The sequence below is a fragment of the Pelecanus crispus genome, chromosome 2, assembly GCF_030463565.1.
Source record: "Pelecanus crispus isolate bPelCri1 chromosome 2, bPelCri1.pri, whole genome shotgun sequence".
NCBI classification, from domain to species: Eukaryota; Metazoa; Chordata; class Aves; order Pelecaniformes; family Pelecanidae; genus Pelecanus; species Pelecanus crispus.
Window position 1 is genome coordinate 110,215,833 of NC_134644.1, and position 24,817 is coordinate 110,240,649.

General features: G+C 37.3%; 1 protein-coding gene across 1 annotated transcript; it reads left to right on the plus strand.

Moving 5' to 3' along the window:
- The first annotated feature begins 571 nt into the window (after positions 1 to 571).
- FBXO15 (F-box protein 15) lies at positions 572 to 21,286 on the plus strand. Its single transcript, XM_009483245.2, has 8 exons — positions 572 to 676; positions 5,538 to 5,780; positions 6,056 to 6,265; positions 8,159 to 8,288; positions 10,232 to 10,314; positions 11,540 to 11,685; positions 17,325 to 17,449; positions 21,017 to 21,286. The coding sequence occupies exons 1-8, from the start codon at positions 573 to 575 to the stop codon at positions 21,284 to 21,286; spliced, it is 1,311 nt and encodes a 436-aa protein (XP_009481520.2). The 5' UTR covers position 572.
- The last annotated feature ends 3,531 nt before the right edge of the window (positions 21,287 to 24,817 follow it).

Here is a 24,817-nt window from a genome sequence, read left to right on the forward strand (position 1 = left end):
TGAAGTTCACATCTTTCAGTTGACATAGATAAAAACTGTGTCAGACCCCTGAGCATGTGTGGTTTGAAGATTTTGATGAGGTAGAGCATGATCTCAATGTTTGACTAGGACATTTCTGTTCTGGTGCGTCCTGAGACCCGACACCACAGCCAGGAGGAGAGTGAGTGTACGCAGTTCTGGCAATGCTGGTGGTTACAGACTAAGCGTTAAAATCATGGTACAAGTAGTGAGAAACTGAAGTTGAATGAGATAGTTTCATGTCAAACCGGGTTAAAGTTATACAAAGTTTAATGAAAATGCAAACCCATAACTTTTCATGTAATTGTGCTGTGCCACTTGAATAGGTTGTGGTGAATTGTTTTAAGCAAATGTTTGAGATCAGAGAGACAAATCAGAACCCAAACTCTTCAAATTAACTCTTCAGGTGAGTTTTGATTTGTGTATTTACAAGCTGATAGTTTCTAACTATCTCCTTTGTTTTGCTCTGGTTTGGGATTAAAATTCTTTGCCATTGTCATTTCTGGAGTGTGCAGGCAAGTCTAATGGTATTTCTCTTTCTCTTGTTTTCCAGCATGCCATCAGAAATGCTGATGAAAATATTTTCCTATTTGGATGCTGTGTCCCTGCTGTGTGTTGGTTGTGTGAATAAGCACTTCTATCATCTGGCCAATGACAAGTAAGGAAGAGGGAAACATAAGTGCTAGACTTAATCATGCAGCAGTTGAGTTTACCTGAGTTATGAGTCTTTCTAACTTAGTTTCACTGATGCCAGAGCACTGATGCATGTACCTACCGGCAGTTACTTTGCTGAAAATGTACTGCATAGCTCACAGTACAATGTGTTGTATGGAATTCTAGCTGTGCAAGCCCTGTTAAGTTTAATGGGAGTTATGAGGCGAAAACTAAACACAGTGTTTTGAAATGTTGCTATTAGCATTTATTTTGTTGTAAAATTTGCATATATTTATTTGTGTTCACATGCCACCTGCACAGGCTTTTTGGTTCAGGCAATCCTTAGTGGTATGTAGCCAGCAGCTCTGTAGACTTGTTATAGCTTTCATAATTTTGAAGTCCTACTTATTTGGCTCTTTCACCAGGTTTTTGCAGAGGGTTTGATTTAGTCAAGTGATTCACTAGTTGGTTTTATCTGTTGCTCTTTCTGTCAAATTTTGGTGACTTCTAAATGAAAACAAAAGGGGCAAAGATAAATACTGACACAATTTTTTCTAAGTGATTGCTTATACAGAGTTCACAAATTGCTCCTACCAGTATCATCATAATTTTGTGAAAGGATCAAGAGGAGAGACCCTGATTGGTATGCGATAACTAGGACACCTGGGTATCCTTTTTTCCTAGGATTCTGCTGCATTAGCGTTGTTTAAATGAGAGGCTGTCTTCCTATATAGGAAGTTGCTGCATCTGGTATTCATCCATTTCTCACTGATTTGCCAGAACTTGTACAGTAATTGGTTAACATTGGCATTGACATCTTTAGAACTGATGAATTTAAAGGGAAAGCCATAATCCAGATTTATTTTTTGAGGCTGTCAGCAGGTGCATGTAGATAAAAATTGCGTAGTTGACACAAATTTTGTATATCTTAATATGTGTTTTCCACTTCAGGTTAGTAAGGTAGGATAAAATCATTGTGGCTATTCAAGGGAAGCTGATTCATCTGTTTCCATCTCAACAATGTCTGTTTTCATTTTCTAATCTCAAGAGAGACTACTGTATGTGCACAAATGGGATTCGAGGAAGAGATACTTTCCCTTATCTAGGAGACTGACTGGTTCGGTGGGACCAGGTCACTTCTTCCTGCTGGATTTTCATGGACCTTCGTGAATCCCTGAGTCTTGTGGTGAATTAACAGAAGTTTTAATCAAAGGCCCTGCATATCTCTGTGACAAATCTGATCTTGGTTTTTAGGCAGAGTATCTTTTTGAGGATGTTTCTGCTGTCCTGGATGTACAGGATGCTGTCCTTGATGCAACAGGACCATCAGTCTTTCATCGTGATATGTCTGTGCTGCCTAATGCAGTGCTTTGTCTTTGGGCTCGTCAAATAACATCTGTGCTTTAACAGTTCCTTGGCACTGATGTCTTCAATGTAACAGTTTATCCTGGTTTCGGCTGGAATACAGTTAATTTTCTTCCCAGTAGCAGGCATAGTGCTGTGTTTTGGATTTAGGAGGAGAAGAATGCTGATACCACACTGATGTTTTTAGTTGTTGCTGAGTACTGCTTATGCTAGTCAAGGATTTTTCAGCTCCCCATGCTCTGCCAGGTACACAAGAAACTGGGAGGGGGCATAGCCAGAATAGTTGATCCAAACTGCCCAAAGGGCTATTCCATACCATATGACGTCATGCTCAGTATAGAAACTGGGGGGGGTTGGCCGGGGAGCAGCGATCGCTGCTCGGGAACTGTCTGGGTATCGGTCGGCGGGTGGTGAGCAATTGCGTTGTGCATCACTTGCTTTGTATATTATTATTGTTATTATCATTATACTATTGTTATTATTATCATTACTATTTTACTTTATTTCAATTAGTAAACTGTTCTTATCTCAACCCAGGAGTGTTTCTCACTCTTACTTCTCTGATTCTCTCCCCCATTCCATCAGGGTAGGGGGAGTGAGCGAGCGGCTGCGTGGTGCTGAGTTTCTGGCTGGGGCTAAACCATGACACAGTTGAAGGCAAGGAAATGTTTCTCACCCCCCCTTTCTCCATCCTCCTTGCCCCAGCATGTGGTGTTATTCCAGCCTTCCTGTCATGCAGTGTGGGAAGCTCACACAGGTGGTCTGAAAGCCTGAGGGCTTTGATCACCAGCAGTGCTTGTATAAGAGGAAGTGAGAAGCCGGAGCACAGAGGAAGATCTTTTTGTCTTGCCCAGATCTTTTTGCCATTGTGGTCAAGTGAGGACTGACAGTGGTGTATGTCTGATTCTGGCATTTGAGTTAACAGTAAGAGGTTGGGTTGGCTGCTTGTAACGATGTCCAGTAAGAGGCCTTGAGATGAATATTATATTTAACACTTTGAGGCAAAAGTGGCATGTGTTCTGTGAAAGAGGCAAATTCATGCTTCCCTGTTTGATGCCTTTTTGTCTGCCCTGAATTCTTCAGAAGTTGAGGATGAAGGGGCAGTGATAGCTCCCTAAACACTTGCGATTCCAAGTCCCCCTTTTTTTCTCCTCTGCCTCCGTGCCCTGACTGAATTTTTGAGCTTCTTGAACTGATTTCTCATCTGCTTGCACAATGCTGTTTTGGGAAGGAAGAAGCAGTATGTAACTGAGAGTGAGGAGAAGGGTGGTTGGTATTGGTAGCAAGTCTCTCTTCGTTCAGCTTACGTTGCCTGAGACTATACCTTCAAAGTGCAGGAAATGCCTACTACTAACCCTTGTCTTTCCAGCATCATGCAGCCAGATGCTGAGTATCTCTCCCCATGAAAGAAAGGACGTCTGTCTTGGGAAGGGGTTTCTAGTTAACTGGAGAAGGTTATAGGAGGACATTTTACTGGACTTTTTAGGCTGAATAAGACCAGTTGGATGATACGCAGCACAATTTTCACTGATGATGTGTCAAGGACATCTCTATTTTCATCATCCCACAACTCCTAGCTACTTTGGAGTTAATAAGAATTTCCTCCCTCCATCAGAAATGTTTTACACTATCTGATTACTGGGTTGTCTTTTCAGGTCTCAAAATTGAAGTATTTTAAATCTTTACTTTACTTATGGGATTGTTCTTCATGTTCCCTCCCCCTGCCAGATTTTGGTGAAGGGAAAGTTGGAAGCTCACGTTGACTGTGAACCCTCCTTTACCAGTCATAGAAGCTTACGGGCTGTGTGTTTTAAACAGTTTTGACTCAAAAAGTGACAGTGGGAGACTGTACATATATCTGCAGAGCAGCAGGCTAGAAGGTTTTTGCAAAATTCCTGAGTACGTTTGCATCAATAACAAAGCGCCTGGCTCTCTGCATGTGGGGACTTATTCTCAGCAGCTGATGAAGTGAGAGTGGTTTTCATGGGTAGGAGGCAGTGTGGGATGGATTCAGTCCTTGAATGCTTTAATGCTTTAAGGAGGGGAAAAACGCATTACAAAACACATTAGTGCAAGTTTGCCTGGGGATAAGTGAGGACTGGTAAAGGTAATCTTGCTGATAAATGGTAGAGAATTTCTCCTGAGAATTTGTTTCTGTTGCTGCTAATTTTCTTTAGTGCAGTTATGTAGACTGTGTGGCTAGCACTTTAAAATGAGAAAACTTGTTGGAAACCTTATTCACAGATTGTTGTTTGAATTCTTGTAACTTCTTGTAGTCAATATTCCCTGAAATGTCCTAGAGATACTGGGGTCTGGGGGGCGGAAATGTGACCTCATATTTTTCCTAACAGGAAAGAGGTGAACCCATCATTCCTGTTGCATGTTTATTTGATCTCTTCAAAAAGACATCTCTTCTCTGAGCTTTTGAAAAGAGGGTGCAGAAGGGATTGACATGACAGTGGTACCATCGCCAAACATAGGTGATTCTTATTGTCCTCTTCCACACCACTTTCAGCTGGATCTGTGTGAGAAACTTGAGGGGTCCCGATTGTCTTTGTTGAGTAAGAGGCATTAAAACACTTTTTCCACTAGCTGATTTTATGTGAAGAGGATGCATTGCTGTTTTGGGGTGGAATTTTCAAAAGTAACTGCCTTACCAGTTTTCACTTACGTTGCTGAGTATGGCTATCCTGTCTGAGCTTCATCCTGTATCCTATATTTTCAGGAAGACAGAAAAGCCTTACCTTTTCTTTGTTTCCTCATGTTAGCTTTCTCTCAGATAGGTACTGTTTTGTTTTGTTTTTTAAATCTGCTGCAGTGAGTGTCTGTGAAGGAAGCAGCCGCATAAGGGGAAGGAAGGCTTTTTAAAAACCACATACTCTAGTCTGCTATTGAGAGGCATAAAACAGTGGGAAGTTCCCAGTAGCTGATGATCCTACTTTCTAGAGCACTAGAAAGTGCTAGAGAACAAGTCAGACGTTTTCTGTATATGTAGTTGAGATATTTATCAACCTTTCTGGCATATTGTAAGAATTAACCAAATAACTTTTTTTTTTTTTTTTCCTGTGGTAGAGCAGAGAGTTGTAAGTGGATCTCATTTGGTATGTATAAACCAGAACAAGAAATGTGTTCAGAGATTCCATATTCTTTGAGATAACCTAGTAAGCCCACAAGAAATGCTGACATCTAGCATCTTTTGGTTCCTGAGCCTTCATGTTTGCACCAGAGAAACCGACCTCATATGAGCTGTTGGAAGGTCAAAATGGGGAAAAGTGTACAGTTGTGCCTTTGCATTTTCTTGTCTAGTACAAAGGAGGCTACAGTTTCTGGTCTTCTATAAACTTCGATTTAGATCAAACCCAGTTTGCTGATAATCTAGGACTTTATATTTTTCTGCTAACATTATGCTCAGTGGTAGCTGAGACATGCATATAAGAATAACTAAGTAACCATTCTTGAAATTTATGTGGTTTTCCTCTTTATTCTATTTTTATTTTCAGTGGAATCTGGCTGAAAATCTATTCCAGTTGTTTTCAACCAAAAAGGACAATTTGGAAAATGAAGTCTGAACAAACAGAAACTGTTTCCTTGGGTTGTGCTGCTCTATGTGATAGAAAGCCTGGGTACTGGAAGAAAGAATACATCTTCAAACAAATAGCTGCTGTCAAAACTAGAGTAATGCAACTTGTTAAACCCATAGATCCTTATACGGGTCTTCCACGTAAAAACAAAGAAGCTATGAAGTAAGCAATGCCTTGTCACAGATGATGTTTACTTGAAAATACTGTACAGCATATTAATGGCTTTGGAAATGCTGGGGGGATATGGAAATAGAGTTATAAAATGTATATCATAATGGGAAGATACAATGATAGCCTATGAGTGACATAGCCTAAGAAACGTAAGTAGCAGTTAGTAGAAATTTAAAAATTCTGTTGGAAGCATAGTTTAAGTTTTGTCACTTTGAGAATCTTTTTTTTTAAAACACCCCTCTCTCCTCTCAATTTCTAAATGACAGAGCCTCTGGCTTGAGTTGGATAATTGTTCTAAAGGACAAAAATGGAAAGGAACATATAATGGAGAAGGCAAACCTATCATTTAAGGACACATCTGTTACTGTACTTTGGTATAGTACAAATTGGCCATGCTTAGACATCCTGTCAACCCTACAACTATTCGGAGTTATGCCATTGCTTCCTGAACAACGCAGAGCTCCCAGCAAGAATGGGTGAGTTTTAACATAGGATTTTTGAGGGGGATTTGGTGTAACTGGTTGATAAAGTGTCTGTAGGAGCTATCTGACCTTGGTTTGACTTAACAAGTTAATTCTTTCTTAGAAAGCCTCTCTGTAGTATTTCTTCCAAAGCCTATGTCCTTCTCTTCGTTCGTAGAGCTTTTTAGCAAGAAATAGATATAATCCAGCAAGCTATGACATTAATTCATAGGTTAATGTAGCTACTGGCATACAAGACACAGACTGATAGGTCCTGCTTTGGGAAGCTGAATCTAAGGCATAGGTACAAATGAGCATGAAACAAACATGTAGATCTAGGAGAATTTAATGTGAGACATTTGGATTGGAACTGTTCATCAATGTTCTACAATCAGGTAATCTATGTTACTAACATTTTTTTTTTTCTGATACGTGTGTATATGAATTTAGGGAACTTGGTGTTTGGCTGCATGTATAATGTAAGTACACGCATAAAAAAGAAAGTAGTCCACAGCACAATGTGGGATAGCTGTTGTTTTGTAACTTAAGTATGTACAATATTTTTCTGGCATAATGTTCTGAGAAAAGATGTTTAAATTAAAAATGTGTATTTGAGATATGTATGTATTTGGTTGCTGTCAAGTTTTCCACGTCTGTGTGTTATGTGTCATTTTAGTATATGCAGTATCAGCTACATTCTTCTTACACAAAACCCCTAGCAGTAGAGCTCTGAAAAGAGAATTGTTGTTCACCTACAAAAAACATGGTTCCTCAAGCAGAAGCAAATGGCTTGCCTAAAAATAAAATCGAGAGACCTTTTGTGTAAAGTCAGCTAAACAAGTCTTGCAGTCAAATTATGTGGGAAGTGTAGTTGTTTTACCAAGATGATGATTCATATGTAGAAAATAGTAAAAGAAAACTTGCAGGCGGTTAGTGTATTTATTTCACAGAATCATAAGTTGTTAGAGCTTATGAATATACATGAAGGTAATGATTTCACAAATATCAGAATGTTAAGACTATAAGGAGCTAGTGCAGGGACTTTGGAAAAGTCCCTGTATTTATACGAGCCTGATTGACTTAAAGATGGAAAGGGTTGGTGTTCCATTCATGCCCCAAATCTTACAGCTCAAGATAATGTGATGAAGTTGGTGTCGGTTGCTGTCTTCCTAGCAGTGTGTAGTGGTAGGTGATGCGACTGTGATGCTATTGGGAAATCTAGGAACAGTTTTGAATATAAGAGCCTAAGTCTGCGAAGGGTTTTAGAAAGAGTTATTTCTCCATTCTGAATAGGTAACACAGACTCCATTTTCTGCTCTTTTTTATGCATCATTAGCCAACAAGAAGTCCTGTGAAGTATGAAATTTAGTTAAAGGGTGTTATGGAGCTAAATTGCTTTAATTACAGGCAAAATCTAGAAATAATGTTCTAAAAAAGGAAAGCTTCCTCTAACATAAGCTTTTAATTTACTGTATGTACAGTTTGATCCTTTCCTTGGAATTCTGCTTCTGTGGAGGAAGAATTTACCTTCTTAGTAGCTTGCTTCACACTGACAAATGTTCAGTGATTCCATTTAGTACCAACATAGTATTAGAAACAAATTATAAAGTAGTTCTGTGGGTATTTTGAAATATTGGGCAAGCATGTAAGTTTTTCTTCTTTTTTAATTAGTATCTTAGGCCATCCTATGGTGGCTTTTGTTTCTTTTCTTGTTAGGTGTTGAGATCCTGCTAGTATGTCGTAGTTGTTCAGAAGTAAAGTTTATGGCTGTGCATACTGAATGCTTTCAAAGCCATTTTCATCATGTGCTGTTGGTCAGATTCAGAGGTAAAAATGAAATTAGGCTGAACTTTCACATAAATAAGCAGACATAGTCTTGTTGCTACATTCTCTATATTCTTTTCAAAGACCCCGTCGACGTTCCTTAATTGCTGAATACCATCTTGCTAACCTGACTGAAAGCAGTGCGGCAGTTGGCGCTGATAAGCTTGTCCAGCTCTTCAGTCTGAATCCAGGACTCTTAGTAGGACTTTGGAAGGTAAGATAACATTTTGTTTCAATACTTTATTATGACTTGAAGAAACAGATTCTTTTGCCTTGTAGTTTGGGATTTTGGGAGTTTTTGGAGTTTGGGTTTTTGGGGTTTTTTTCATATCTTCCTTTTTTTTCTTTGGATTTTGAAAGATCTTGTCTAAACTAACAACAAGAAAATACAGGTAGAACAGCTAGTTGATGATTTGTTGTATTCTAAAGAGCTGTCGCAGGAGTATCTGCACTTTTCAAAAAAATCCACCTCTAATTAAAAGAACAGTTACGTATCATGGTATATTAGATACTGTACTGATCTTATTTCTATGTTCAATTTTATCCTGGACTGAATTCAGAGGTGGCAGCCCTTTCTTCCTCCCTCAGCCATGTTAATCACATAGACTTGTATTATTTGGCACTGACAAGGGACTTCCCTCAGGGAGCCTGTGAACAGTTGCTCTAAGCTGTGTCTCATTTCCAGCTGGAAACTCTTGCTACCTCAAATGTGCACAATCACCAGTGGAATTGTTTAAAACCACAGAAGGAATATTTGTTTCATTCTTACTTAAAGGTGTCCATTTCCTAGAAAACTTGAGACAGGCTGACCTGCATTGAGCCTGTTATGGGTTCTCTCAATCTCCCATAAGTGAACAGCCATTTCTTTTGTATCTTCAAAGAAGTTTAGTAGGTTGGTGTCCCTGTGTTGTTGTCTCTATGGTCTTGCTAGCACATTACCCCTTCCTGTGCTTGGAAAGAGAACTCTTTCAGCACCTAGAAATGGTTCAGTCATAACTAAGTTCCACAAAGTTGTTAAGCATTGAGTGCCTCGCCCAAGTATATTTTTCCTGCTTGCGTTTCTGAACAGCTGTTCTTATTTTCTGTGTGGGCAGAGTAATGTTAGGCAGTTAACTGTAGATGGGTGTAGTAATCGCAAATGCCACACATCTTGTTTTTTTACACATAGCTTAGCTGCGTAACAGAAATTGTTGATGCTAGTAGTTTTGACAACCAAGAACACGTTATGTGGGCTTTCTGGTATTTGGATAGAGAAAGACTAAGAGAGTCTACGTGATTGATGAATCTCTGTCATTATATCTTTTATAGCTGTAATTTTGCACTACAAAAGTACAGGAGTGGTTAAAAAAAAAGTTAGAGTAAGGATGTCATCTTCTGTTTGCTAACCCAGAGAGATGAAAACAATAGTTGCCCTCTTTTCAGGACATTAATAGGCTGCTGGCAGTGAATAATTTTGCTATTGACTTACATGTTTGCAAATACAGGACTTTAAAATGCATTTTTCTTTGGAAAAGAAAAAAGAGCTGAAATCCTAGCATTCTGTGTTCTTGAAGTAAATAGGTATCTTTGGCCTTGTTTAATTCTCACATTGAGCTCTGAAGTTTGTTTGAGCTATATAGGCCCATAGGAGGTATGTCTTATTATTTTCCTAAGAGTGTGTGATCTGGTGAAGACATCTGGGGTTTTACTTTGAAATTCAGTATTTCTATTGAATAGCTCTGTATTTCTCACTGTTGTTGGCTCTTTTTGCAAATAGTTCCTTACATATGAAAATAAGCTTGATGCTTAGGTATTTAGTAGCTGGCAGTAAGGCCTGTTTGACTCATTTTAGGTATCCAGTTTAAAGCAGTAAGTAGAAGCTAGAAAAGTACAATTCATGGATTGCTGCTGATAACTTTTACCCTGCCATAGCTAGTTTCCCTCCCTTTCCTCATAATATAGAAATGCTGTGATCTTTTACATATATTCTGTACTCTTTTGAAAAGACAGTCGCAGTTGCAAGAGTCCAAGTGTTAAAGCAAGCCATTATTAACATTATTATAGTAACTGGCAGAGAAATAAGCAACAGCATTTATCTATGAATTTTAATGCTTAGGAAGACCTTGTGAAAAAAAGTATTTCCAGATGAAAATACATCTACTTTAATTAACTTTTCAGGAGAAAAATGAAATTGCTTTTGTTATGGTGAGTCTTCATTATCATCAACTTCTTGAGAGAAGCACTTTGGGTTCTGCTACTGTGTAAGTTTTGGTTTCTCCTTTGTGGGTAATAAAGATAACCTTTTGAATAAAGCTTTGAGTCTTACAGTTAAAATTGGCTGCTGGTAAGAGGTTTATATTTAGCCAGTAATTAACTATTCTTGTTTAATATAAACAACAGTTAACGGTAACGATATACAAAGCTGTAGAAGTATTTTCATACTAAAATGTTGCCGTTGTTGTGCTATTAAAGAGATAATTTAGTCATACAAGTGTACTAGTACTTGCTGTATTGAGAAAGTTAGAAATACACTCCCCATCTTTCTCCCTTTTCACAAGCATTATTCCCTCTTCCTATCTGAAAGACCTAGAAAAGAAGGAGACATTTTAGGAAGTAGGAAAATAATCTTTAGCTGTGTAACAGGGGAGAAAAAAATTCTAGTAAGCTGGTAAGGTGCCTGCATTTATCTTTCAGTCCTATTGAAAAACTAGCTGGATTTCTTATGAAGTATTTTTGTATATGTGTATATTGCAGTGTATAATATAATACCTGTTTATATGCTGTGAACTGTTTAAAAAGATGGAGTTTTTTAGCTTTAGAGGATGATTTTGGGATTTCATTTTCCCCTCAGCCCACCCCCTAAGCTTTCTGCTCAGATACTCTTGTATCTACTGGTAGTCTCATGTGCCTGCTGTAACTTAATATGGCTCTTTTCATACAGAAGGTAAGACTTAACACCATCTCCCTTACTACCAGATAGGATCCTGTGTAGGAGCTGCCCAGTTGCCTCTGGGATTTGGGCTCCTCTGGTCATTTGTGTGCAGTCGTTTCTCTTTTAGGTTAGGCACAGACAAAATTGTTCAGTAATTGCAATTCCAGAGAAATCTGTAGCTAGTTGGCTTTTAGATTTGTAGTTAGGCTGATGCTTTTTTTTTTTTTTTTTTTTTTTTTTTTGCATAAACAAGGCCATATTTTGGAGCTTAACAGATGGACCTTTTAAAGTTGACTGCCATATTTTCTGCCTTTGGCTAGGCTGGACAGCTGATTAGAAGTATTAGACACTGTATTAGCTTAAAAGAAGTATGATGAACTGGAGATGTTTGGTTTTCAAAAACGTTAATAATGAAGAAAAGTTGTATCTTCTAATAATTTTTTTCCGCTCTTACAACCTCTCCTAAGATGATAGTCTCAGGGTAGGGCTATTTACTATATATCTTTCTATTAAGTCATTCCTCCTTGCTTAATTCTATTATTATTATTTTAAAGTCAATATGCCCTTCCACCTAATAAACCTGTATTGGATGATGTTGACCCAGAATATGGACTGCATGACTACAGTCTACATCTTGATATGCATGGTGGAAGCTGCACCTACCTGTGTGGAACATTCAAGAACCTCTTCTGCAGAAAAGGTAGAGTTGACAGAACACTAATGTCTGTTTTTAGAACGATCCGTGCTGTTATGTTTTCCCTCTTCTATCCAATATCTCTGTTTTAAGGGGAGAAACTGAAATGGATTTTTAAAAGTAAGCTATCTTTTTGTTTGTTGGGTGATTTCTTTATATCTGCATGGTGCATTGTGTGGTATCATAAGCTTGCTCTATATGAAGTCTACCTGCTATTACACTGACATAGTGTCAGGCCTGAGATATAAGTTCTGCAGAATGTCAGGATATTTTCGTTTGGTTCAGTGCTGAGTTAATAATACAGCAGCACAGCTTTTGATGCAGGTTGATGTTCCTTCCACTTGTATACTGTAAGGGAGAGTGAGTTTGTCCTCATACATTTTGGAGACCTATTTCTGTAGAATTCTTCTCAAGTGTACTTTAGGTGCATTGACAGATTAAGTATTTAAATATATTTGTAGAAGATACTGTGAACTTTAAGATTTATAGCTTTTATTTAGGTCAACTTAAGGTTGCCTATTCTGACACCCTTTCATTGTGTAATAAACAATTTCAGTGATTGTTTTTTAACTGTGCTGCTTTTTTTCAGTTCTTAGCATTTCATTTAGTAAGACATGATTGGCTATCCTTGTTGTTCATGTATAGTCCAACTTAATAATTCTACGAGGGTTTTGCAAAATACATGGGTGATCTCTCTTGACCTAACTTCAACACAACCCTGTCTACAGCTACATAGGTGTCTTTCTGTCAGCAGAGAGAGATTAAAATATTAAACTTAAAATTAAACAATTAAAATTAAGCACGGTAAATTAATTATTGCTCCCCAGTATTTTTCTCATAACAGTTCTGAGTCTTCTGTTGATTTCAGAAAAGACTGTTTTTGATGAAGACGGTAGAGGGCACTGTTATAAGGCTTGAGTGCTTTTACAGTGTTAGAACAAATTTTCCCATTACTTTTTTTTTAATTTGTATTTCATGACTTCAAGAACTGTCATTTAGACTGTAGCCTTGTGCACAGTGTGGAGTGTTGTAGTTCTTTGAATTTGAAACATACATGTTTTCAGATTCCCAAAAAGCTCCAAGCTTGAAATAAAGGAATACTTGTAAGGGTAAAATTTCAGTGAAACTCTATCCATGTAGCAATAGAAATCTCTCCTAAGGTGTTGTTCAATACAGGAGTCCTTTTTATACCCTCAAAAAACCCCGTTTTTTTTCTGTAAATTGACCAGAGGGTTGGGTTTTTGGTTTTGGGTTTGTTTTTTTTTTTTTTAGGTGAATGTTATGTTTTGTTTTCTAAAATGAAAATTTTATGCTCCTAGCAAAACAGCTGTACAAAAGAAAGCAGTATGTGGCGGCCCTTTTCTTCATTAGTATCCCTTTTTTGCTGCTTAGAAGCTACTTCTGTTAAAGATTAAGCTGATGTTTATGCAAATTGTAGCAAATGTCCAGCAGCTACAGTTGTGATGCCATCTCACTTTGCTAGTTAGAGAATCTGTTTTATGATCATGAGTGATTTCTGAACTGTTTTGGTTTTGTGTCCTTTAGCTGTGTGACAGCCGCTAGAGTCTGCTATCACAGGACAGCAGCCAGCTGAAGCCATGGTTGTGCAGGCAATAAGCTCATTTGTCATCTAGCCCCTTCCATGTACTTGCACAATAATTTCTGTTGGAAAATGCTTGATTTCCTCTATAATTTGTGTTCAGAAATGATGTAGTGAGGCAGCTTATGGCTGTCTGCTGTCCCATATCTTCACAGTAATTTGTTGTTCACTTTGCTCTGTCTGGTAAACATGGTGTTTCTGAATGTGGTCAACAGTGTAGGTTTGTCCAAGCTGGTTGTATCTGATGCTTTGCACTTTGTTTTTAGTCTCCATTCTAATGACACTCTTTGTCCCATTCTCTGGGAGGGCTCTGAAGCATGGAGGTCTCCAACATAGTGAGAAGTCTTGCTATTTCTTAAAATTCCCTACTCAACCCACATTTATTTTAAATTATGGATGTGACATGCTAATGGCAGTTTCCACAACCTGAGACACAGATCAGTTGTCAGCTATTATACTGCGATTTCACTGATTTGTTTCCATTAGGAAGCTGTAGACACTCCTAGGTTACCAGGGAATGCCTATTTGTTATTCTGCGGGATAACTGATTTATTTATTCACGTTTAGTTTTATTTTTGTCTGCTTTTTGGTAGTGTTCATTAATGTTGTGCTTCATTTTGCTGCTCTATTTTCAATTCTTTCTGCAAAATTCTTATCATTAAATTAAAAAAAGTTATATCACACTTCATTGAACCAAGTAGATGGAGTATATATGGCTTCAGATCTTTTTTTTTCTGTTATTAATACTTGCACTGCAGTAACTAGCTGTTTTGCCACTCTGTTTTGGCTGTTTTTTAGCATTTTATTTTATGTTTCCTTCCATTTTAACAGAATCGGTAATATGGTCTTGTTGACAGATACTGTAGGGTGAATATGCTAAATACTTTCAAATTGAATCGAATGTACTAGAAGACTTTTCTTCTTTTCAGGAAGCTGTGACTGGCTTTTCATATGACTCATAGAAGCCATGAATATGACATCTAGCTTCTTAGTAAACATTCTTGAAATGTATTTATGTAGTTTTTCAACTTTTTAAGCATAGCTTTGTAGCCATACGGTAGTCTTAAGCTTTGGCTTTTCAGTGTTATTCCTTGTTTATGTAAGTTTATGTGTTGTGTGTGCAAAATGTAATGGGGTGATTTTTGTGTGTGTTTAGAGAGCTTTTAAGATTTTTTTGTAAATATCACATCATGTATTTGAAATGTTTTTGCTTGACCTTGAAGATTGATTTGCAAGTTTAAATCATCATTTCAGCATGGTAAGGCTGGTTGTTGCCACCGGAATTAGTGTTAAGCACAGCCTTCCCCTGTGACAATAACAATCAAATTACACATTGCAACAAAGGCTTGGTTAGCAAAACAAACTTGCTTGGGTTTTAGCTAAAATAAGTGCCTTGGAACTCCTGGACTATTTGTTTCTTTCCCCTGAGGTTCGTCTACATGATATATGTTCTCTATGTTGGTATTCCCTTTATTTGGGAACATTTGTTCCCTATAACCTGCACTGATTAAAGTGCTGCTTTGCTGCTCTATGTGTCTTGCATAAACTCTGGAATGTAGGTACTATAAGGGGACAATGAAACAAATTCTAGATTAGGCTGAAGAAAGCCCTGTCCAATTTGCTTTGTCTGTTTCCCTTTGTATGTTTAACATAGCTTGCTCTGCCCTTTAATTTCCTTTTCTTATCTGACTGGGATGAGGAAGGGGAGATTTCAGTACTTAGCACTTCAGCTTCTTGCTAATTTTTCTTCTAGATACGAGCACTGCAGTGGAGCTTTTATATTTTTTAAAAAAAAGTTACAAAGCATGGATTAACTAACTCATGAATAATTAGCCTTCAGATTCCTGATCTGTGTCACCTCTTTGCATTCTGGCTTAAAGTTAAGAAGTAACTGCAACAGGGGATTTATAACTTACACCTTAGCCATGTGACCCATCTAGCAACGCAACAGTTCATGTTGTTAATGCCATGCAATAGTAGTGATGTCCGGGTCTTCATTAAATTATTAGCGGTATGCTTTTTTTCAATCTGTCTTTATTCCATTAAAATTTTCATTTGTTTTGAATGAGTGAGAGGAATAGCTGCTTCCATTCAAATCTGAATTGCAGGTAACTGAATAGTCCTGTCGAAAAACTGCTTATTGACTAATGTTGTTTAAAGTCTTTTGTATAAAAGCTCAACTTTAGATGCGGACTTTCAATGTTCACTCAGTAAAGCTTGACTATTTTTATCTTGAATGAAATCTTGTCATTGCATTTGATTTACTGAGGTTTGGAACTGGACCATTTGGCCAGACCTCAACTTAATAGCCTTTTTTGCACTTTGAGGTGGATCCTGAAAGTGAATTCTGCTTACATTTTCCTCATTGAGTTCTCTGGGACTTTACTGCAAGGACACTGGGTATCCTTGTCTGGAGTGATGCATTTTCCTTCAACCATACAAAATATTTCCTGGGCATAGTCAAGTTGGTTCCACTGTATTCACACTCCTATTCCAGACAGTGTCTGTATTGACAAACCTGCTGCTTCTTTCCCCTGTCATGTGTTGGGCTGCTTCCTCCACACGGCAAGTATTCTTTGGACTCCCTGCTTGTGAGTGATGCCTTTCCAGCATTGGTTTGTGGCCAGGCGTCTCTGGGGAGTTGCTTGGCCCCACAGTACCAATTCAGAGAAGCTTCCGGCTTCTGTGGTAAACTATGGGCTCTCTTTCTCTGTCACTTTGCTTCAGCAGCCACCAGACAAAGACTTTTGCTGCTCCTTCATGCAGGCTTTAGCTTTTTAACTCAAAGCCAGACTTTATGATGTTGCTGCTTCTGTCTTCAGCCTCGTGCTGCTACTTGGGCCTGATTGAAGGAGAACCACAGGCAAAACACTTCTTTTTTTCACTTTTGCCACTTGAGTCTTAAACCTCTACAAGCCCCTTCAGTTATCATCCAGGGCCTGCTACTAGATCCTAATGAGCTGTATTTTTCTGGGAATTCCTTCTCTTCCTTCCTATCTGTCTTCTGCAAGTGTTAGATACTTAGTTCTGTTCCCTTTTTTTTTTTTTTCTTTTTTTCTTTGAGGACTCTAGTGCTTTCGTTTGCTCTTTTAAGAGAGTATCTCTTGTTCAAGGAAATTTGTTTACAGGATGTCCTGCTAAGAAATCTGCTTGCACAGGATGTCCTGCTAAGAAATCTGCTCGCATCATGATGTGATGCATATTTTTTTTTTGTAGTCAGAGGTCTTGTTTGTTATGATGTATCCCAAATTATAATTAGGCTCTTGGACTCCCTGGTTACCTTTCCTCCTCCAATAGCAAGGGAAAAAAGAATAATTAAAAAAAGTCAGTCTCTTCTGGGAGGAGAGGAAGATATACCAAAGAAATACGGTTACATTTAGGAAAAAAAAAATCACAAAGGAATTTCAATAATTCTGTCAAAAAATGAAAGTGAGTCTTTGGGAAGCTATTTAAAAAATGAACAAATCTATACTTTAAAAATTTGATTCAAATCAAGGCATACTGCTTGGCAGTTTAAATGATGCAATATCCTTTCCAGGGAGGACTGATAGTTATCCTTATACCCTCTTGTATAGGGTTGAGTTACCATACAGAGTAGAGAGACTTTTAAAAAAAAAGAAAAAAAAAAAAAGAAAAAAGTGGGGTGGGTATCTCATTTATTTCATGTGTTAGGTGTTGATCTTGACTTTTGGGGAGTGGGAAGTGATGGGAGGCACTGGTGGCATGCGATTTGAAATATTGAACACAGAATTTAGTTCTTGCATCCTTGTGTAAGTCCTTTACATAGCATTCAGATTTTTATGCTCAAATATACCAAATTTTTTGTTTAGCTGCTGCTTCTGCTGTGGATCACAGAATCAAAGCCCTGAACTGTGACTTAAATTCTCCATAATGTGCTGGATATCTAGCTGTTGGTGTCAGGGTTCCTTATGGGTGAGTGGGAGGAAATTGAAGACATGGAGAGAGGCAAAGAGAACATTTACAGTGTGCTCGGGCTTAGTTTGATTTGCAGTAGTATAATGTTATATATTGTTAATATTTTCAGGTGACATTGAAAATGGATATTTGAGGCTTGCAGTTGTAAGCTTAAAGGATAATACAAAGCACTTGCCTCTTATTGGGACAGTTGGCTTATCCTGGGAAACAGACGTGTTTAAAGGCAATGTAAAGGTCAGTCAGAAATATTATTTGTTTCTGGAAATGCTTATCTCAAAATAGAATTATGTTTATGCATCCTAAATATGCTAGTTTAAAAAAAAGGTTTTTATTTGTGGAAGGTGTGTGTAACTAGAAGAAGAACTCAATTCAAATATTGCAAAAATTATGTGAATTTTGAGGAAAAATAGTTTTATCATTTCTGCCTTAGAGTCTAGATTGCATGATAGACCCATTATGCATGTGTGATGACTCCAGTGCTTTCTACTTAGCAAAGATGTTGTGACTGACCAGCACTGCTTGGAAATGTTAGACAAAAAATGCACTGCAGATGTGCTTTTTGTGGGGTTTTTGGTTGTTTTTTTTTTCCAACAAGAAATCTTGAACCCCAGGGAAATACTCTGCAGATCTGTTCTAGCATATTATGTGCAATGAAAGTTAGGAACTATTGGAGAATATTAAAATGCTGAGGGACACAGGCAGAAACTACACGCCACATTCATGCAGTCAGCACCTAGCTCTTGAGTCATGCACATGGGTCAGCTGGTTTAACTGTTTATATTCTAGAGGACTTCTCACTCATTCTCTTGTATAAAATTCCTAAAAGAATTATTTTAAAGTAAGATTGAGAGTAGTTCTATAGATTTTGCAGTTGCGGTGAAGGCACATATTTTTAAATGTACTTCAGCTGCATGGGTATTTCAGAAGTGCCAAAACTTCTGATAAACGTAACTTAAGCACTATTGAAAAATTATTTTGTTCAACAGTTGATTTCAATTTTGGCACTTACTTTGGAAAAAAAAGTAAAAATTAAAAAACCTGTCCTTTCTGCTAATCCTGCCTAAGTGGAGAATGGAATACTGTTTGATAACATATTTTGCTCATAGACATTAGCTTACTTGCTTTATGGCTTACAGTGTCAGCCAGCTTTCCTATGCAATGAGGAATACTAAATTTATCTTAACACTTAGTAACCTTCTAGTATTTGTTGGGAACATCAACTACAGTTGAGCTTGAATTGCAGTTTCCATTCAGTCATCCCTCTCTAATTGCTCATAGCAATTTTTTTGAATTTTCTTGAAATTCTGTGTTTGCATAGTGACAGGTTTGTTCATGTGCATTTGTTCTCAGTTTGTACTAGACTTTTTTGAGTTGTGTGTTTGTTTTCAGAAGAAAAACAAATCCTTCCCCTTTGTGTGTTAATAAAAATATCGCATGGTGGTAATTAGAAGGAATTCAAGCTACCAAGATGACGCTTTTAAGGCAATTTTTTGCCATCTTTCTTTAATTGCCATGAATGTTCATTGAGAACCATAATGCAGAATAGGTGTTTTTTTGAGGCTTCTGAAAAATTTCAGACTTGAATTAGTTTAGTTTATTTTTATTGTGTATCCCATTAGTTTCGTTAGAACTGTTTGCATGCTTAAAGTTAGTGGGATCTTGGCACATAATTACAGAATATGCTTCATTTGCTTGAAAAGCATATGATAAGAGTTAAGAAATCTTGCTGCTGTGTTGGGCAGATATGAGAAAATTAAGGCTCTGGGGATACCTTATTGTGGCCTTTCAATATATAAGGGGGGGCTTGTGAGAAGGTCTGAGGGAGGGTTTTTACCAAGGCCTGTAGTGACAGGACAAGGGACAATAGTTTAAAACTGAAAGAGGGTAGATTTAAATTGGACATTAGGAAGAATTTTTTTTACGACGAGGTTGGTGAGGCACTAGAACAGGTTGTCCAGAGAAGTTGTGGATGCCCCATCACTGGAAATGTTCAAGGTCTGGTTGGATGGGGCTTTGAGCAACCTGATCTAGTGGAAGATGTCCTTGCCCATGGCAGGGGGGTTGGACTAGGTGATCTTTAAAGGTCCCTTCCAACCCAAACCATTCTATGATTCTATACAATTTACAGCTGCTTGGCAGAATTTTTTCTTCCATGAAAATAATCATGAGTACCACATAAAAATCTGGGAAATTAACTGTCAGAGGAAACAGAGAGCTATGGCTGTAGCCTTTAGTTTAGCTCTGTCCTGTGTGCTTACAGCATAGGTTATACTGAACATTTGGTTCTAGGAAAAAATAAATAATATCTTTTTTTTTTTTTTAAACCCCTCATTTTGTGGTGAGAGATTGCACATGTCAACACATAGCTGTGGGTAGAATTCAATTTGACTTCTAACATAAATCTCTAAAACTCTTAAAACATGTGAAGGCCAAATAAAATCAGCCACAGCAGCAGAACATGCTACTACTTTGAATATGTTTGAATTTTGTCCAATACTCTAAGGAAAAAGAAAAAGCTTTTTTTGGCACTTCTGGGTTGTTTTTTTTAAAAAAAATCATTGCTGAAGTACAGATAGTTGGAAATACACGGGAAGAAAAAACCCTCAACACTCAAGGCCACCCTGCTTTACTTTTTGTAATTGGCGTTTGATATGCAAGATGTCAGACCAGAAAATAGTAATTCTTTCTTGTTTCAAGTAACTTTATAGCTCGTATAAGTTATTAAATGATCATCAGATTTGGTTTGAATTTTGTATTTTCAGCATAGTCTACAGTAACGAACTTAGGAAAACTGTATGTATGGCATTACCTCTTATGTTTGTGCCATCTGCTCCGTATTGTTTGATTGAAGTACAGTAATAGTGAAAGAAGTGTTAAAGCAACGGAAGCACAACTATGTATTACAGTAAAGTAAAGCGTTCCAAATTAACTTTTTGGCATGGAATATGTGATGTTGGTTTGTTCATGCTTTTGGGACATATGATACTCCTGGAAGTAATGCGTATATGCAGCATAATTAAGATAATCTGATTCATTTAGTGATTCAGAACTCATGAGAATAGGTAACAGCTGATGATATTAACAACAATACACAACCCATATGCTTTTAAGGCACGTGTAAAACCATTAGTTTGCAAGTGCCCAAGAACTGGCATCCTGACTTCAGCATTATAAAATTATGTAATTGTGTAGTTTTAAAGAAATATTTTCAAGAATTTTTAAAAGGAATAATTATTTGGAGGGTAGAAAGATCTATTACCTTTTTGGGAACTGAAGCATGCAGCCATTCAAAAATTGCTGTATACCTTTCATTTCTAGCTGGCCTATAGGGGTAATTGTTGTGTGTGTACACCGCCTTGGGGGTGGGTGGTCTCTGAGTATCTTTGCAAACATTGCTGAATTCACACAAGTTTAGCACCTGAGTTTAAACTTATGTTTCTTTCTCATATCAAAAGGACTGCCATTATTTGAATGGTAAGGTAACTAACAATTGAGAAACACAGATGTTAAAGGCTTTAAAAAATGTTCAAGAAATAATGTCTGATTTAGGTTGGTAGTGCTACCTTCTGTAGCACAGTTTTTGATGTCTGTAGGTTGCAATTTTGATTTCTGTAGGAAACCTCTAAAGAACTATTTGCTGCTTTGCAGTAGTGAGTGGTGCACTTTCATTTGTATTTTGAGTTTTTAGCCTTCATACCAAAAATTGATCTTTGAACCCTTGATATTTTTCCTAAAATCAGGGACAGATCTACTTACTGTGCCATGGTATAGGGAATTAATCTCTTCTGCTTGTGTTTGTAGGATTGCTACGTGATGGATGTTACCCTCTTGGATGAAACTGGAAAGCCCTTCTGGTGTTTCAGTGCCCCTGTCTACATGGAACTGTCTTCCAAGGCATCCAGCCTTTATGACTACATGGGTCATGTCTATACCACAGACTATGCAGATTCAGAGGGTAAAGTCTGTGTTGAGTTGGTATGGTTGGAAGAAACCAAGGAGTATTTTATAGTTAATTTGGTGCTTTATATAAGCACCGAAAAGGTAAATAACTGGTATGGAACAAATTACTGACTTAATTGGGTCACTAATTTCCTTGCTTTAAAAAAAAAAAAAAAAAACCAAAACCAAAAGACATACTAAACTTTTGATACTTAAAATTGATACCAGTGAGCAAGGCTGTTCCTACAAGTTTTATGCCTTTTAGTTTTTCAGTAACAAGTGCAATTGCATAAATTTTTTAATTGGCATTGGAGGGATTGAAGAGACATGTTGATGTAAATGAATGTTTTTCTTCTCTGTTGAACATCACATGGTTAGTCTGTTTCTGGTACTGGGTATGTTGAAATTATTTTTAGGAATATTTTTCTTTATAGATAATTGTTACTATGGTTAATGAATTGCTTCTTGTGAGAGCCATACTGTGAAAATGCCTTACCTTATGTAAGCTATGCTGTTTTTGAGAACATTGACTTTTATGCCTGATAGTAAAACAGCATGTGTGCTGTTCCCTTCAGATTCATTAGAGTGTTATTGGTAAATAACAGGTTTTAACAGGTTTTGTTAAATGCAGAAATACTTTTTTCCAGAGAATACTTCACTTAAGTGTACTGTAGTAGAGGATTAAAAGGTAGACAGGAAGTCACAGATCTGAACAATATGGCAGTTAAAGCATTTGTTAAGAAAATCACGTATATCTGTTATGAAATTTCTTTAAATTTCTGTTTGTTCTGTTTTCCCATGTTCTAACCTTCTGTCTGATTTAAGCCTAGATATTGCCTTTTATTGACCTATGAATAAGTGTTCCAGTTATCAACACAGCTGAACTGATGTCAGCTCTTACTGAATATACGTAACATTCACTTGTTTTGGAAACAATGTATATCTGATACCACTTATCTAACAATAAGTATTCATACAAAAATTGAATGTATGTGCCTGATCTTTCAGGTTCCTTGAAGTAACTGTGGGACCAAATCTTCTACTCCCTGTATAAAAAAATATAAAATTACATGATATTGGAGCTCCAGTGTCACTACATAGTGCGTTAGAAACCTCAGCAAATTTGTGTAGTTTCACAGTACTCTGTTAAGAAAAAACCACAGCTATATTGTTGACTTCTGTGACTTTATTATGGTAGTGATTTCCTTAAACATAATTTCTCTCTTTATTTGTTTAAGTACATTAATTGGTTCATGTAAGCAATGTTTATGTGTAAGCACTTGTGCTCTATACTACAGAGACAGTAGGAGATCTATACTACAGCAGTAGGGTTGTTTCTTAATTTAACTTTCAAAGATAATAAAGTTAAGGCTGATTCAGTTCAAGTTTGACTTCTATAACCTTGCCTAATGAAGAAATGGAAACGTTTCTGTGTTTGGTGGTTGGCCAGTGTAACAAGCATGATCAGATGCATTCTCTCTCCTTTCTTATTGACTGCTGATGGTGACTGGGATCCCTTGAAGTAATATAAATGTTTTAAACAAGTGGACTGGGTGTGATGAATGCCAGAACAACAGACACTGAAATTCATGCTGCACAGACAAGTGGCCAGTCAAGATAACTTCTTTTGCCTGAAGTTAGACTTTGAGGCACCACTTTTCGCAGAGAAATGGTAGCTCAGTCCCAAAGCCCTCTCAGTTGTTGGCCTCACTGCTAAGCCTGTAAACAAAGATGTAGAGTTATTCTGGCTGCTTTGATCCTTTGAGGTGTGCAAGTATGTTCTCTGACCTGCTGTGAAGCTGCCAAAGTCAATGGGTGCTCAGCAGCCATAAAATGGTAAGAGTTCTGTCACTGCTCATTCTAGCTGAATTTTTGTTGCATTTCCAGTGTGTTGTGGTTGGTTTTTTTTTTTTTTAAAGTAATGTACTTCCTTTTCTTGAAAAAGCAATTTCAATTTCTAAAGCATTTGGCTGTTTTATACAACTGAATGTTTTATAGCAAATTCTGGTGTCACTATTCAAATGAAACAAGAGTGTGCTGTCGCTACCCCCAATACTTCAATTTAGTGGCCTGAAAGTTTACTAACAGAATTAATGAAGAAGAGGGTAAGTCTTTAGCAGCACTGTCAACCTAAAATGTGGTACAAGGCATAGCAGAGTTTCCCCAGGCTGTTGCTAACTTATTTCTGCTGTTCACAAACAAGAATGTGTATATGCAGCAGACCCAAGCAAATGGTGGTTCTGAGATTTTAAAAAATGAACATAACTGTTGCAGGGCTGTTCTTGTGCATCTTCACTGAAGTAACAGGACCATAATCTTGTCCTTTCTGAAGGTATGAAGCTAAGAATCCATTTTTACCTCTTCACATAGGCCTGAGATTGACCTAAACCTGCTGTAGTATTATGCCATTTGTACATTGGTTTAATTTTAGCTGACAGTTCCTTTTAACTTGCACAGCAGAAGCAAATTCAGTAGTTACTGCCTGTATAATTAAACCTGGAAAGTTACATGTGGCTTCACTTAAACTTCCATTTCTTCAATTCCCATCTTCCTTTCTTTGTGTAAGTGAGGACATACACTGGATCTCCGCAAAGAAAAAGGATGATGTTAGGTAACTGCATTAGCCCTTTTCATGAAAGAAAGTATCATCTGTTCCAAAAAACTACATGTTTTGATAAAATCTTCAGCTAATCTTCTGCTAAGTCCCTTTTTATATATCTGGTGTAAAAGATGGTAGGATGAGTTGCATGTCCCACTCTGCGATAAAAGATTCTTGCTGTATAAAAGGCTATTGTTAGAACAAACAGGAAAAATGGAAGCAGCAGTTGAAATCTGATCATCAAAATACACAACTGGTTGTGACACTAAGCCTTACATCACATTTTTCTCTTAATGCCTCAGGATTTCTTGCAACAGCTTTTAATAATTTTGTTAGTGTTCCATGCTGAAGACAGCACAATGTCTTTTTTGTAATTGTGTCATTTATCCAAGTAGTAGGAGAATTTCTGTGAGAGAAAGTATAAGCACTTGTAAGTGGAAAAAAAATTAAAAAGTTAAAGATTTTACTTGTGTTTGTGTGCACTTCAGGGACCAACTCATCCAAGTAAAAAGAGAGTAACCACCACCAACTTTTAAATGTGTATGTTTAAGCACTCTGCAACAGATAGAACTGTAGTATTTTTAAAAGGGTGATTTACCTGGTAGGCAAGCATAAAAACAGTACTTATGTTTATTTTATTGCAAATATAATAGTGCTCATTTAACATAATGAGTTTAAATTGCATTTAAAAGGAATCAGTTAGTATGAAAGAGTGATTTAATGAAAGGGCTTCTATGAGATTATTCCAACAGTGGAGGAGTTGTCTTTTTAATAGAACTACATCTAAATGTTAATTCTGCCATTTGTCATTGTTTTGCCAGATGTCTGCTGTGCACCTAAATGCTTCCATGTTCTGTGGTTTGGTTTTTTTTCTTTTTTTTTGAAAGAGGTACTTATAAATGGAAAATGTCTTCAGTGAACAAAATGAACAATTCATTAATATTCTTGGGCACTTAATGTGATCTTCCATTGATACAAGCTGGAACCGTGTTGGTTTATATCATCTGAAGAATTGTCCTTAATTTTAACACTGCCACTCCGGAGTCATTGCTCTTCACTGCAGT